General features: G+C 37.0%; 1 protein-coding gene across 1 annotated transcript in view; it reads left to right on the forward strand.

Moving 5' to 3' along the window:
• Positions 1-16,000, forward strand: part of PEX7 (peroxisomal biogenesis factor 7) — an 86,088-nt gene that overhangs the window by 48,767 nt on the left and 21,321 nt on the right. The window contains exon 9 of the mRNA XM_019951788.3: positions 8,171-8,270. Within this exon, the coding sequence (XP_019807347.2) occupies positions 8,171-8,270 (100 nt within the window). The remainder of the gene's footprint in view (positions 1-8,170; positions 8,271-16,000) is intronic.

The following is a 16,000-nucleotide window of genomic DNA, read 5'->3' on the forward strand; positions in this document are numbered from 1 at the left end:
CCATAGCAGGAAGTCAGAAGATAAAATCTGAAAATGAAAATAATCAGTGAATTCTGTGTGTGTATTATTTAGAAAATATGGACTAAAATATCAGAAGAAACAGTTAAACGAATTGAAAGTGATTGCCTCTGAGGTGAACTGCTCTTTGTCATGAACCTTGTAGAAGTAATGGACTCTAATCTGTGCAATTATGGTTTTTAAGAAAAAAGTTATAGAGCAGGGACCCTCAGTGTTTTCCTCTCTTAGTGACTTGCATGCATAGTCAGTCTCTTTATTTAGATCAGTGGGGTACTACCTGTCAGCTGTTAGTCATTTACTCTGTCCCCTGAGAACTCAGGGATAAATAATTCACCCTTGAGGGCTGTCCTGAAACCCCAGTGTAGAATGTGGGAATACTAAATGTTCTAAAACTGAATTCTTAGAGATTTGACCTAATAGAATGAACTATATGGAGAATAAAAAACAATTATTAATCTGTTTTCATCTTAAACAAAATTCAGCATCGTCCCTTTTCTTTCTTCACTATTAGATCGTGTGTGTGTGTGTGTGCGCGCATGTGTGTGTAAAACAGTAACCATCTTGAACTAGCTTCAATAGAAAAGGGGAATATTTCTCAAAATATGGGATCCCTCAGAGTCCAAGGCTAGGAGTGTAGCAGAACCTAAGGAAACTACTGAAACTGCTTTACTCCAAATGCCTGCTTCATCATTCCTCTTTTTTTCCCTTAAGCTTTCATGTCCAATCACTGGAAAAGAAACAGAATTACTTGGTCTGCTCTGTCTCTGTTTTTCTCTGTCCCACCCTTATTCACGTTTGTCTTCTTCCCCTCACCCCCTTCACTGTATCCATCCTCCTCTGAGGAGAGAGTTGTTCAACAAAGGAGATCCTTGTAATCTGTGCAGACATTTCCCGGCCTGATAAACCCGAGTGGGTTTATTCACAAATGCTTAGCTGCTGAGGTGAAGACACTAAGTATTTCATGGTTATAGAGCTAATCAATGACCAGAGCACAGGCAGGCGGCTGCTGTGAGTTTAATGTTCTTCAGCACTGAGGTGTGGAGTGAGGTTCCACTGCAGCCTCATCTGATCGTGTTAATCACGTTATCGTCTGTACTTCTGTGAAATGCTCTTCTGCTCCAGGTACTCACATGTTGGCACCAGGTACAGTTGAGATGTACATAGACTATTCTTATCCCTGAGATACTGATAACTACTTCATGAGTAGATAGCGTTCTTACCATTTCTTTTTTAGTTTCTTTTTTAGTCAGATATTTGTTTGGAACTTTACTGCGAAATTATTTCATGGTTCTTCAATTTGTACCAGTAAGCAGTAAACAAACCCAGTGTGAGTTTTTCTTTTTTCCTTTATCTCCTCTTGTTGAGGTGTGGCATTCTTCAGAAAGTCATCTGCATCCCTATGGATCGCAGCCATAAATACTTTCAGAACGAGCCTTCCTTTAATGGTTTTCTTTAATTTGTCAAAGTACTCTAGGCCTTGTGGTGTATGGTTCCTGGGCTTAATGTTTATTGTGATGAAGTAGAGTCAGCCCATCTAAAATACTGATCTAATTAAAATCTTAATTGAAATATTATTATTAATTCATTTAGATAAAGAAGCTTAAGTCTAGAATTTTATCATATTTAACCCTGAAAGTTTGTAAATATGGTATGGTTTCCGGATGTCTGTAATTCAGTGTTCTAAAAGTCATCTGTGAAAATTGTTAAGTAATTCTTCAAAAGTAATCATATATTCTTCATTTAGCAGGCAATTAATATTTTTCTGTTTTAAACTTTATTTTTGTTATTACCGGTTCCAAAAACAAAAAAAACCACAAATAACTCTCCAGTCTAATCATTTAAATGAGCATTAGCACTCAATAAGCATTTTTGAATTAATTAATGAAAGTTTACCTCTTTAAAAAATTGTTTCGATAGTCTACAATTTCTATTTGTTTAATCCCCTCCAAAAGTGATACAGATGATAAAATAATAAGGCCATGATTTCATGTGTTCTACTCAGGGGCTTGTGACTTCAAAAGGATGGGAATCTCTGAGGTTACAAAAAGAGCTGATCAGTTCTCAACTGATACCCAGGTTAGGAAGGGACAGCAAGGTAGATGAGAGGATGCAGTAAGTGCACATACAAAAATATTAGAAGGGAGAAAGGAAAATTCCTATGCTTCTTGCCATGGGAAATGCAGATTTATTCTAATTCATGAATTCCTTGGGGTATTGGTTTTGAATGTAAATTGGCAGGCTAATGGAGTCTTGGTGTGGGCTTTGGTTTATGAAATTTTCTATGGAGTTTGAGGAGTTTGGGGGAAGCCTGACTTGGTCCAGTTCATTTGAATTTTCAGGACGTTAATCAAAACCACCTGAAGAGTCCCAGATCCTTCCCAGCTATATGCCAGATTCCCTGGCATGGCCCAGGCCTAGAGAAAAAGGGAATGGGAGCATCTTTCAGTAGAATGTACTGGACTTGAAGCCACTAGTGTCTCGTGCCTTGGGGCTGCCGTTAATTAGCTATGTCACCATGAATTGCTTAATTTCTTTGACCATATTCTCCTCATCTCTGAAGTGAGAATAATTATACCCTGTATATCTACCTTGAAAAGTTTTTGTGCTGATCAAAAGCAGTACAAGAGAATGAGAAAGCACTGTGTAAACTGTGTCAGTCTTTGTTGCTGAGGATGGATTGGGTAAAGTGAAGGAGTCAGTTTTGGATCATCTTTGTTCTTTATATTGGTAAGCTGGAACTAACAGCTGTTAATACACTAACAGGTTATTAATAAATTCTTCCCAGTAATTTGTTACCACCAGTGATCAGTGATTCTCAAAGTGTGGGCTTAAGACCAGCAATATCAGCTTCACCTGGGAACTTGTTTCGGAAGCAGATTCTCAAGCCACACTCCAGAACTTCTGAATCTGGTTTTAACAAGCCCTCCAGGTGACTCTAATGCAAACTTAAGTTTGAGAGCCACTGGTCTAGATCAGTGATTCCCAGTTAATGGGTAATGTGCCCCACGGAGGTCAGACTCTCAACCTGGGCTGCACATTACAATCACCTGGAGAATGTTTGCACCTCCCAAAGTACCCCAGGCCAATTAAATCAGGATTTCTAGGAATAGTGCTCACAGGTCAGTATTTTTTTAAAGTTTCTCGGTTGATTCCAGTATAGTCAAGGTTGAGAACCACTGCCCTAGTGGCCTCACCTTCTGCCTGAAATCACTACTGTTTCTCATGGGAATTTATCAGATCTGTATCTTGAAATAATTTAAGTTTGAGAAGTACTGCTTTGGATGGTGATTCCCAAACCTAGCTGGTTGAGCATCAACATTTCCTGTGAAAAGCTTTCTGGATTCCTTTCAGACCCAGTCAACTGGAATTTCCAGGAAAAAATTCCTCAGCAAGGCTGGGGCATGTGTATTTACTGAATGTCTGGTATAAGGAGTTTTTGGTCCATCATTTGGGAACCACATCAAAAGGTGATTTAAAAGTTACCTTATTTGTGAGGTTGGCCTTAGTTATCTATCTTGTCCTTAATATCCTCACTTAATTTTTTTATTCATCCTTTCATGAAATATTCTTTGGGTGTCCATGTGTCAGACAGATACTTTTATACATGTAAGAGATACAAATAGGGTACTGTCCTTGAATTCAAGGAGCTTGGTGCCCATTAGAGGAAAATAGATCTATAAATAAATAAATGCATGGAAGCATTGTAAGTATTATGATAGAAGACAGAAACATGGGAATCATTCTTGATTTCTTCTGTCCTGTTAATTCTTCTGCCTAAATTTATCTCCAATCCAGGAACCTTTCTTAATCTTCACTGTTACCGCCTTAAATCCAAGCTGCTTTCTCTGCTTTCCACCTGGCTAACTCCTCAACCTTCAGATTTCAGCTCAGTGTCACTTCCTTGGGAGTTCATTCTTACATCCCTCTGCATTGTCTTTTGGGGCATTTGTCAATTGCAATTACATTTGTGTTTTTGTGATTAAAAAAAAAGTGTCAGTCTACCCCACTGGACTGTGAGCTGTGGAAGGGCTGAGGCCAGGTCTCTCTTGCTTCTGGTGCTTATACCTCACACGTTCTAGGGCTTATAAATTGTTGAATGAATAAGTAATTAAATAATGAGAAAAGAAGTTGTTACATTTTTGCTCATCACTCTAGAGAGTGCTGGACCCAAATAGTGCAAACAGAGGGAATTACAATGGTGCAATTTGCTTAAAATTTCAAAAGCACTAGATGACTATGAGTTACTAATAAAGGACCTAAAATGCCTTCTGGTCCCTAAAAAATTAAATTATGAGCAGTGTGAAAACAAAAACCTCACAACTACTATCTGATTACTAATTAATAACTAACTTAAATTAATGTACATGCAAGGCATTGAAAAGTTGCCAAAACATTTCCCCATCTTTTTCTTGTAGTTAGGAAAGACTCACAAAGAGTTAATAACTAACTCAAGTTGAAAACAGGAAAGAAAAAGGAAGAACTTTGAAAAATATTTTAAGCCCTCTGTTGAATTCACCTGTAGGCTTAATTTCAAAAGCATTGGTATAGAGACTTCAAATTACATTTTAATCAAGTAAAAAGTAATTTCAGCTTAATTTTTGAAATAATTTTGGTGTTTTATTTGACGCAGTGCTACATGCTTGCTTTGTTCAAGAATTGTGCATTCAGAAGGCAAAAAGGAACTCAACCAAGACATTGTACTGTGATGAATTTTTCTCTTTCCATCTCCAATTTAAATGAAAAATGTCCCTACAGTTCTGTAATATTTTTAATCATTGGAGGCCTGTCCAGTATATTTACTTCCCATGAGAGAGCTTAAATAGTCAGTGATTTCATCAGCAAAGAGACAAAAAGGCACCAAGCAGTATATGTGCTGGACCAAAACAAACATTTCACTTAAAAGTAATGTGCCTTGTTTGACCACTTAATGATATATGTAGCCTGACTTCTCCCATATTAAAAGGAGCCCATTTTACTTGTGTGATAGGTGCATGAAGGCTCTCGGATATATAGAACTTTTGGGGCCCTGGAGTCCAGGGGAAGATTGCACGGAGAGACCTTGCCCACTCCCTTAATTGCAGTCGTGAGAAAACCTGGAGAAAAGCTCGCCTCCTCCTTACAGTTCACCCCTTCCTGTTGGCACTTGAACGGAGATAGATAAAAAAATTCTGGCAGTGTACATGTCAAACTGTTAACAGTGGTTGCCCTTGGAGGGTGGGAATGAGGAAGGAAAGACATACATTTCTTTTGTTATTTATTGAAAAGGCCATTTATGATGAAAAAACAAGTTACAGTTTATAGTCATAGTGCTCAGCTTTTGGTTTTCTCAGCGTATTTAGCTTATGCAATTTACTGTATTCAACTTGATATTTTTTGATAAGACATTTTAATTTACTGAAAATTATTCATATTAATATTGCTTTTTCTGGTTTTCCTGGCTCCTCCCTTTGAGGTTAAGAAAATTGAAGCTCAGGTTCTACCTATTTCACACACCCTCTAAGGCAAAAGCTGGTTTCCAGTTCCACGTCCTCCTCTGGGTTTCAGTGTTTCCATAGTTTTTACCTGAGTGTTCCTCACTGATGCTTTTGTGAAGTTTTTGTGGTGTTTGTTTTTCTGTATTATGTAGGATTTTGGTTTTTTTCAGTAAGAGTGTTGGTCTAGGCACCTAGTCAGCTATTCTGCTGGGAATGAACCTCCCATCATCTTTGCAGCATAATGTACACTTTGTATATTACATGGTTTCTATCAGAGCTATGAAGTGGTATCATAACCAATGGCACTTTTATGGCATTCACTAGACTAGCCCTCCCTTCACCAAATACTAACCTTAGAGTTTTAGCATGCGTTTTGTTTGATGAGTTTTTTTTTGCAAAATGCAGATAAATACTTGATAGTTTTTCCTATGTTAAAATTAGGGTGGTATGAATCTGTGCTGTGGAACTGGGTGGGGCTGTGACTGCCCATCAAGTTATGTATTAGCACAAATTCAAATTGACTTTTTGAGTAGAATTTCAGCCCTCCTGCATGTGTGACTTTCCCTATCACACTTATTCAAGCTAAAGTTGGATGGTTTCACACATGTGTCCTTATTAGGTAACCTAATTTTCATAAGGCCCACCTCTCCTGTCCTCAGTGTAGCCTTATCCTTTAACTGGCTTAAAATACCAATAAAAACTGTTTTCTAGGAACTTGTCAGGAGAGTATAAATGAATCCTTGTTGCTTTTTATTATCCCTAAAAAATTCTAAAAGAAACCAATCTTTATGGTTTGTCTAAAGAGTAACCCATTCTACTGAAATAAAATCTAAATCCCAAATGAAGTCAGAGAGCTGATACCTGGATTAAATTGACTTTCCCATAGAAGGGACTGCTAAACTACCCTTTGGGGTGATGCCATTGACTCATGAGTAACAGCCCGTGAAACAACATCTCTGTGGTTCCTTAAGAGATGTTGAGGATGCTCTTCATTACCTAAGCATAGGGTTTCTTCTCTGTGAACTCCCAAGGATGAATTCCCTTCTGAGATTTCCAAGAGCAATTTGGATGTAGACACTATGAATTCAGGGCCTGATCGTGTCTCCCTTTCTTCTTTGGCTGATGGAAAGCTTAGCGTCTCAAGGTCCTCCCTGTCAAGTATATACAACTTCGTGAATATATTTTTGTTTACCAGTCTCATTGCAGGTTTGAATTTACTTTACTATCCTTACTTTTCATTTAAATTATATATTTTTGCCATATTAAATGCATATTTTAAAACCATTTTGAATATTTTTTGGAACAAAGTGGGTATATACAAAATCATTTGATTATTGTTTCAAATAATGCAAATCAGTGAATAACCATGTTTCAGGAATGAAATTACACAATTACATATTTACTTTTGGTTATTCAAAATCTGGAACATTAGATTTCAGTACAATTTCTGTCTCTAGACCCAAAGGAACAAATATGCATAGACAGTGGAGACCACTATTATGATTTCTGAGAGAGACTGCAGCCTGTTCCCTCATTTGTTTGGACAGGAAAATTTTCAAAAGTAAAATCACTCTCTTTAAATATTGTGTAGATTTCAGTAATCTGATAAATGAGCTATTTATTCATTGTCTCTCTGGTACCCAACAGTGGATTATCCATAGCAACAATCCTTTTCAAACTTAATGAGACCGACTCTGTATTTATTAGGGAAATAATACCACCAGGTTAAACAAACTGACTGTTGGTTCTGTGTATTTACTCTCTTTCAAAGAGATCTGCTAAACCTTCAGTGTGTTCCATGTCGTAGATCATTAGGGAAGCTGAATTGGATATGACTCTATGATTCTGAATATGCCATTTTTGTGGTGTGTTTAGAGTCAAATAATAAAGATGATGAGCAAATAAAGCTTTAGACATAAAGTACTATTTTGTGCATTGAAAATAGGGCCAAATTCTTCTCCGTACAGTAGAAATCAGAGATATATTATGATAACTATTACCACTCCCAGTCTATAGAGGATAAATAGAATACTTAATACTGGCCCGGGAAAACATATTTCAGTTTTTCTTTATGCTAGAAATTACATTGACGTGGACTCTATAAGAAAGGTCGTGCCTTAGAAAAAAGGTAGTTTCAGAATTGCAGAGATTTTCATAAGAGAACAGATTCTTTTTAAAGACTTTGAATTGCTGTTGAAATGTAAATTAAACCTGCAGTCTTTTCATGTCAGTTGTTGAGAAATGAAGTAGTATTTAAAAACACAAAATGTTAGAGTTCATGTAATCCAATATCCTTATTTTATAGCCATGAATGCTTTTAGAAATTGCTAAAAAACTCTAGTGTCTCTCATCTCAAATGTCCTTGTACTATATAAAAAAACAAACTAAATGTGTTAAGCTTCCATCCTACAGAGTATGCTAATGGGAATATAATAAACTTTTGCAAGGGTAGATTGAGTAATAATTCCATTTGGTTTTTGTCTTTTTATATACAGTAGAAAAGAGCACATTTTTTTCCTTATTAGATTTTTAAATGTACATTAGTAGTGGGGCTCTGCATTTATGTATTGATTGAACCTGTTTTGATGAAATCTGCTATGTTAAATATCTATTTTTTCTTAGATAAAATTTTTTGTAGTTTTAATATTTAAATTATTTCTTTTTCTTTATGTTCACAGATTCTGGAACTTTTCAAAACCTGACCCTCTTCTTGAAACAGTGGAACATCATACAGAATTTACTTGTGGTTTAGATTTAAGTCTTCAGAGTCCTACTCAGGTAATGGATCAATCTCCGCATGTTTTTTCTACCCATACAGTTTACAAATAGCTCTACGTGTGGCATGTGTTGCTTTTATGAACAAGAGTCTTGCCTTTAGGGCAGGGCAAAGTACATTTACTTAGTAAACCTGATCTTTTTTGCTGTATAAACTTGAGCATTTGAAATACTAGGGAAGAAGAGGTATCCAGAAACTTGGCATACCTCTCTCCTTTTGAGAGATTGACTTGTCTGAGAGGAAAAGGAAACTTCCCCAAAAGTATTGTGCTTAACATTGTAGACCTCTTCCAATGGGTAACAAGAGAAGAATGGAATGAGGAAGGATTGTCCCCAGAGGTTGGTGGGAGTCAAGAGTGTGTGGCCCTGGATTCAGCTGTCCTGCTAAGCATTTGAGATGATGAGCAGGTCATTTCCCTGTCAGGACTGTCACCCTCATCTCCACACCCCACGTTGGAAGAGAGGCTTTACGTGAAGAACAAAGTAGAGGAGAGTGGCAACTGTTTTAATTACTAAAGTTCATATTTCCGCCCTTTTTTTCTCTTGAGAACTTCAGAGTCAATATTTTAGATTTTAAATATTCTTCAAGTTTTTTAAAAAAGCAGTTTCAGTTTTGAAAATTGTAAACTCAGGTCAGAAACACTGGACTATGTTGAGTGATAAGATGCTTTATAATACAGACTATGTGAAAACAACATATCAATGGAACAAAGTAATACGTGAAAATTCTACAATATGACTAAGAAGTTACGCATTTATGATAAATTTTAGAAGTTAGACAAAAAGCAAATTACATTTCTCAATACTGTATTCTTAAGTTTAAGTGAATACATGGGTTTCTTTTTTTTTTTAATTTATTTATTTATTTTTGCTGTGTTGGGTCTTCGTTTCTGTGTGTGGGCTTTCTCTAGTTGTGGCAAGTGGGGGCCACTCCTCATCGCGGTGCGCGGCCCTCTCACTATCGCGACCTCTCTTGTTGCGGAGCACAGGCTCCAGACGCGCAGGCTCAGTAATTGTGGCTCATGGGGCTAGTTGCTCCGCGGCATGTGGGATCTTCCCAGACCAGGGCTCGAACCCGTGTCCCCTGCATTGGCAGGCAGATTCTCAACCACTGCGCCACCAGGGAAGCCCATGGGTTTCTTTTTATTTTAGGAGTTCAAGACAATTCTGAGTTTAAAATGTTTTCATTAGACATTAGAATATTCTCATTAACATTAGAATAATTGTTTGAAAATGACTTAACAGCATCTAAGAAGAGAACAAATTGAAATAGTGAGGGGTGAAATGGCATTATCTTTAATGTGTATACAATGTGCTTTAAATGTACTAGTTCTTTTTCTGAGAAAAACATTTATTATAGATGATTTTTTAATAAAATAATTATACCTGTTTGCTAGCCCAGTTTAAAAAAGTTGTAACGTACCTATTGAAATATGGCAATACCCAAAAAATGACCCTAAATAGATATCTTCCTTCTCGTATATTTCTATTAACCCATCTCTATGATCCCCAGACTGTGGCCTGAGGCAACACATGTGCCTCCGTGACACATGGCAGTTCCTCACCCAGGTCTTGGAGACAGCCAAATGTCGAATTAGTGTTTTCACTTTCTTCAGATAAGTACGTCGAAGTGTAATTACTGGATCATATAGTAGTTCTATTTTCAATTTTCTGAGGAATCTCCAATATTTTTTTCCATAGTGGCTACACCAATTTGCATTCCCACCAACAGTGTATAAAGGTTCCCTTTTCTCCACATCCTCACTAACGCTTATAATTATTATTTGGCTGCATTGGGTCTTCGTTGCTGTGGCCGGGCTTTCTCCAGTTGTGGTGAACGGGGGCTGCACTTTGTTGCGGTGCATGGGCTTCTCTTTGCAGTGGCTTCTCTTGTTGCAGAGCACGGCTCTAGGCGCACAGGCTTCAGTATTGCGGCACGCAGACCCTAGAGCATGCAGGCTTCAGTAGTTGTGCCACATGGGCTCAGTAGTTGTGACCCGTGGGCTCTAGAGTACAAGCTCAATAGTTGTGGCGCACGGGCTTAGTTGCTCCGTGGCATGTGGAATCTTCCCTGACCAGAGATCGAACCCGAGTACCCTGCATTGGCAGGCGGATTCTTAACCACTGTACCACCAGGGAAGTCCTAGAGTTAATTTTTGTGTATGGTGTAAGATAGTGGTCCAGTTGCATTCTTTTGCACGTGGCTGTCCAGTAATTTGTGTTTTTAAAGATCATTCTGGCTGTTGTGGAAAAATAGACCATAGGTATGATTGGAAGCGGGGAGGTCATATTGGAGTATCTTGGAGTAATCAGGGAAAAGACAATGGTGACTTAAAATCTAAGAGATGTAGAGATGGAAAGATTCAGAATAAATTGCTGGATGTTTCGTGTGGTTCAACTTAATAGTTTGGAGATAGTGATTGTAGGATTTGCTGCTGGATTGGAAATAGGCTATGAGCAAAACAGAAGAACCAATTTGGATTTGGATCTGGAAAACAAGGTGAGATAGGGGAAGAGGAAGGAACTTCAAATAGGAACAATCAAGAGTTGTGTTTCAGATGTCTTCTGTTAGACATTCAAATGGAGATAGGCAGTTTGATAGAGGCTGTCCACCTCAGGGAAGAGTTTAGGGCTAGAGACACAAATATGGGAATTTTTAGCATATAAATGGCTTCAAAAGTTTGGGGGCAGAGTGAAATTATCTGGAGAGAATATGTGGAAGAAGAGGCTCAGAAAAAACTAGAAGCCTGAAAGAAGAGAATTCCAGCAAAGGGGATTGAGAAGGAATGACTAGTGAGGTAGAAGAAAAACTATAAAAGTATGGTATCTTTGAAGTTCAAAGAAAATAGTAGTTCAAGGAGGAGAAAATCACACATGCTGCTGGTGGGAATATAAAATGTTGCCATCACTTTGGAAAAGTTTGACAGTTTCTTAAAAAGTTAAATGTAAATTTACCATACACCTCAGCAATTACACTCTTAGATATATACTCAAAAGAAATGAAAATATATGTCCACATAAAGACTTGTATGTGAATGTTCGTAGCCAGAAAGTAGAAGTAATCCAAATGTCCATCAACTTGGTGAATGAATAAACAAAATGTGGTATACCAATGCTACAACATGGATGAATCTCCAAAGTATTATGCTAAGTGAAAGAAGCCAGATACAAAAGACTACATATTGTATAATTTTGTTTATATAAAATGTCCAGAAAATGCAAATCTATAAAGATAGAAAGGAGATTAGTGGTTACTTGGGGAAGGAGCTAAGAATGGGAATTATCTGCAGATGAACACAAAGGGTCTTTAGGGAGTGATGGAAATGTTCTAAAACTGGATTGTGGTAATAGTTATACAGCTATGTAATGATACTAAAAATCATTGAATTGTACACTTAAAATGGGTGAATTTTATGGTATTTAATTTATATTGGGTTGGCCAAAAAGTTCATTTGGGTTTTTCCATAAGATGTTTCTGAAATACCTGAATGAACTTTTTGGCCAGCCCAATACCTTGGTGAAGCTGTTTAAAAAAAGAGAGATAGAATGGAAGAAGTTCTGATTTTTCCTAAGATGTAAAAAGATGAAAATCTTTTCACTGTAAAAATAAGAAAAAAGGCAGATAAACTATAAAATCAGAACTTTGTGAACCCATCAGAGAGCTGAGGTGGCAGGGAAAAAAGAAGCCTGAAATCCGAAGAGAGACTGACCCCTTCCTCTAAGGAGAGATGGGACACTAGGACTATTTTACCTGTGACAAAGCACAGGAAGAAGACACAGCTGCTATACAAAAGGGATATAATGGAAAAAGTGAACAACATGTGTGAACAAATGAGGGATTTCAGCAGAGAGATGAAAATATAAGAAAGAGTCAAATGAAAATAGGAAAAAATTTAAAAGTACAGTACAAGGGATACAGTCCTTCAATATACTCATCAGTAAATTTAGAGATAGGTCACTAGAAACTACCCAAGCTGAAACAATAGGAGAAAACAAGAATGAGGGAAGTAAAAGAGAATAGAACATCCAGGAACTATGGGACAATGTCAGATTGGAGTCCAGAAGGAAGGAGAGAATAGGGAAGAAGTATTTAAAGAAAATTTTCCAGGGAATTCCCTGGCGGTCCAGTGGTTAGGACTCAGTGATTTCACTACTGTGACCCAGGTTCAATCCCTGGTTGGGGAAGATCCCGCAAGCTGCATGTCATGGCCAAGAAAAAGAAAAATTTCCAAAATAGTAGAAGTTGTCAAACCACAGATCCAAGAAGTCCAGAGAAACCCAAGCAGGATTTAAACAAAGAATCAAAACATCAAGGCATACCCATATTCAAACTGCTAAAAAACAAAGATAAGGAGAAAATTTTAAAGGCAGACAGAGGAAAAAAGAAACATATCCAGAAGACTAAAGATAAGAATTACAACAGACTTCTTGTCATAAATCATATAGACCAGAAGATGATGAAATGTCTTTTTAAAGTACTGAATGAAAAAACTGTGAACCCATAATGCTATACCCAGTGAAATATACCCAGTGAAATCTTTGAATATAAAGAGAAAATAAGGAAATTTTCAGACAAAGGAAAGCTGAGAGCACATCTCTGCTGTAAGAAATGTTAAAGGAAATTCTGTGCAAAGAAATAAGCCCAGACCAAAACATGAAACTATGGAAAGAGAGAAAAGGAGGGAGGGAGGGAGGAAGGAAGGAAGGAAGGAAGGAAGGAAGGAAGGAAAGGAGGAAGGGAGGGAGGGAGGAAGGAAGGGAGGAGGGAAGGGAGGGGAGGAAGGAGAGAAAAGGAAGAAGAAGAAAGGAAGGGAAGGAAGGGAGGGAAAGAAGGAGAGAGAAGAAAAAACCTCTGGAAATGGCAAAAATGAAGTAAATATACAAGTCACTGTTTAAGTTAATTTTATCACTCTGAAAAATAATTAACTGCCTAAAGCAAAAGTAGTATTGTATTCAATACATTTGTGTACAATATATTGTAAGGTTTTTAATATATGCAAAAGTAAAATGTAGGACAATAATAGAACAAGGGAAGAGAGGCAGGAGTTAGAAGTATACTATTGTAAAGGCATTACTACATGTGAAGTGCTATAATACGATTTGAAGGTAGATTGTGATAAATTCAAGATGTATATTGTAAGCCCTATGGTAACCTCTAAGAATTTTTTTTTTTTTTTTTGTGGTACGCGGGCCTCTCACTGTTGTGGCCTCTCCCGTTGCGGAGCACAGGCTCCAGATGCGCAGACTCAGGGGCCATGGCTCATGGGCCCAGCCGCTCCGTGGCATGTGGGATCTTCCCGGACTGGTGCGTGAACCCATGTCCCCTGCATCGGCAGGTGGACTCTGAACCACTGCACCACCAGGGAAGCCCTCTAAGAAATTTTTTAAAAAGAGCTATCATTAATAAGCCAATGGTGGAAATGATTATTTTAAAAATCAATTACTTCAACATAATAAAAGCCACATAGAAAAATGACACTTAGCCAACATCATACTCATTGGTGAAAGACTGAAAGCGTTTTCTTTAAGATCAGGGATAAGACAAGGATGTTCACTTCTACCAGTTCTATTCAACATAATATTGGAAGTCCTAGCCAGAGCAATTAGTCAAGGAAAAGAAATAAAAGGCGTCTAAATTGGAAAGAAAGAAGTAAAATTATATCTGTTCTCAGATAACATGATCTTATATGTGGAAACCTTTGAATCCAACCATTTCAACAATTATATTAAATGTAAATGGTCTAAACACCGAAATTAAAAGACATTAAAAGTGATAGATATGTGAGGGACTTTGAGAAGACTAGGTCAAGATTTAGTGACCTATCAGATTTAGGGTTTGAAGAAGAGGTTTTCTGACTCCAAGTTCTAGGATTTGGTTACTTTCTATATAACATTTTCAGTGATTAGTTTATCCTGTTCTTCTCCATTTTATTTATACTGTGTCTTGGACTTTAAACTTTCCTTTCAAACTAAGATCATGATCCCAACCAGTATGTTTTTTTAAAAAAACATATCTAACATTAACACATTTTAACCCAAACATTTATTTTTATTATTAATGTATAGTTTTACCAAGTAGCATTAAACTCCTTTCTAGGGGAAGTAAGAATCAAGTTCTTAGTGCATCTCCCTATTTTTTTCTCACTTATTTTATCTCAGTTATCTATTTCTATATAACAAACTCCCCCACAACTTATTGGCTTAAACAACAATTTTCTTTGCTCACAGTTCTGTGAGTCAACAATTTGGGCTGAGCTCAGCCAAGCAGTTCCTCTCTTGGTGTCTCATGTGGCTCTGGTCATCTGGTGGCTTAACCAGGACTGGGTGGTCTAAGATGGCCTCACATAGATGTGTAGGTGTAGCGCTGGTTGTCTTCTGATCCATGTGTCTCTAGATAAGTTCAGGTTTCTTCACCTAGCATTGTAGCTTTCCAGGAGGACGAGAGCAAAAGCTGCAAGGTGTCTTCAGGACTAGACTTTGAAGTCACACGGCATTCCTTCTGTGGCAAAGCAAGTTACAAGGCCAGCTCAGATTCAGAGAGTGACAGAGAGACTCCACGTCTTGTTGGGAGAAGCTGCAAAGAATTTGTAGCCATTTAAAATCTACCACATTAATCTTTTGTTGGTATAGTTGATAGTTTAAGTTATTTTTGACATATAATATTTATTCTTTATTCTCACAAATATGTATTCAAGTTTACTTGTTGCATGTTAATTTAATTTCACTCTTTGTTCATAGCTTATTCTCTTAGAAAGTATCTTTCTCTCACCTCTTAGAAAGTACCTTTCCATCTGCTTTCAAAAATGTGTCACCTCTGTGGTGATCTTAACAGCTGTGAGACTTTGCTGATGTTACTTTTGGGCTCCCATGTCTTAATATATTCCCTGTCTTAAAAGAGATTTTTCTTGTATTTATAATTTTATATTTTTCTTTTTAGCTTCTCTATTCTTAGAGATCTGAAAAATGAGATCCAAAGACATTCTTGTATTATAACCTTCTTTCTTTTTGACAGAGTGTAAGATCTTGTCTTTAAAGGTTTAAAACTTGACAAATAAGTGTCTGGGGTCATTCTTTAAGGGTAATTGCTGAGAAATACTCTGTGCCCTCTTGTTAACCAGGCTGAAATCATCTTTCACTTCAGAAAAATTTTCTTTGAATTTTTTCCCTCTGATCTGGCATTTTCTCTTTTCTTTCTTATCATTATCTCTACATTGGAAACCTTTTTTTCTGTTTTTAGGCTTATGATTCTAGACCTGTAATATGTCCATTTGTATAATTGGGATTTTCTGTATTAATGTATTTTTAGAATCCCTGACTTTGTGCTCTGCAGTATCAACTCTGCTCTTTTGAATGTTCATGGATATTTAGTTTAGTATTTATAAGCTGGGTACAGGTTTATATATCATTACACATTCCTTTTGGAATATAGTTATTTCTCTTTTAAATCCCCTTTAAAGTAGGCATTATTAGTTCATTCCAAGACATCTCATCTATGTGTTTAATAAATTTATCTTTTTTCCCCATGATGAAATTGGAAAATTATGTTTAGAAGAAAGAAAAAAGATTACCTATGGTTTTGCCACTCTAGAAGCAATCTCAATTATACCATATTAACTTGTTTCTTTTCAGCCCTTTTTTAGGAATTTTTATTTGAAGTGTAACACCCATATTGGAAAAGGCACATATTTTAAGTGTGCAACTCAGTTAAGTTATCAAGAAGTAACTATACCTGA

This window comes from Tursiops truncatus, chromosome 12, assembly GCF_011762595.2.
Source record: "Tursiops truncatus isolate mTurTru1 chromosome 12, mTurTru1.mat.Y, whole genome shotgun sequence".
Lineage (NCBI taxonomy): Eukaryota > Metazoa > Chordata > Mammalia > Artiodactyla > Delphinidae > Tursiops > Tursiops truncatus.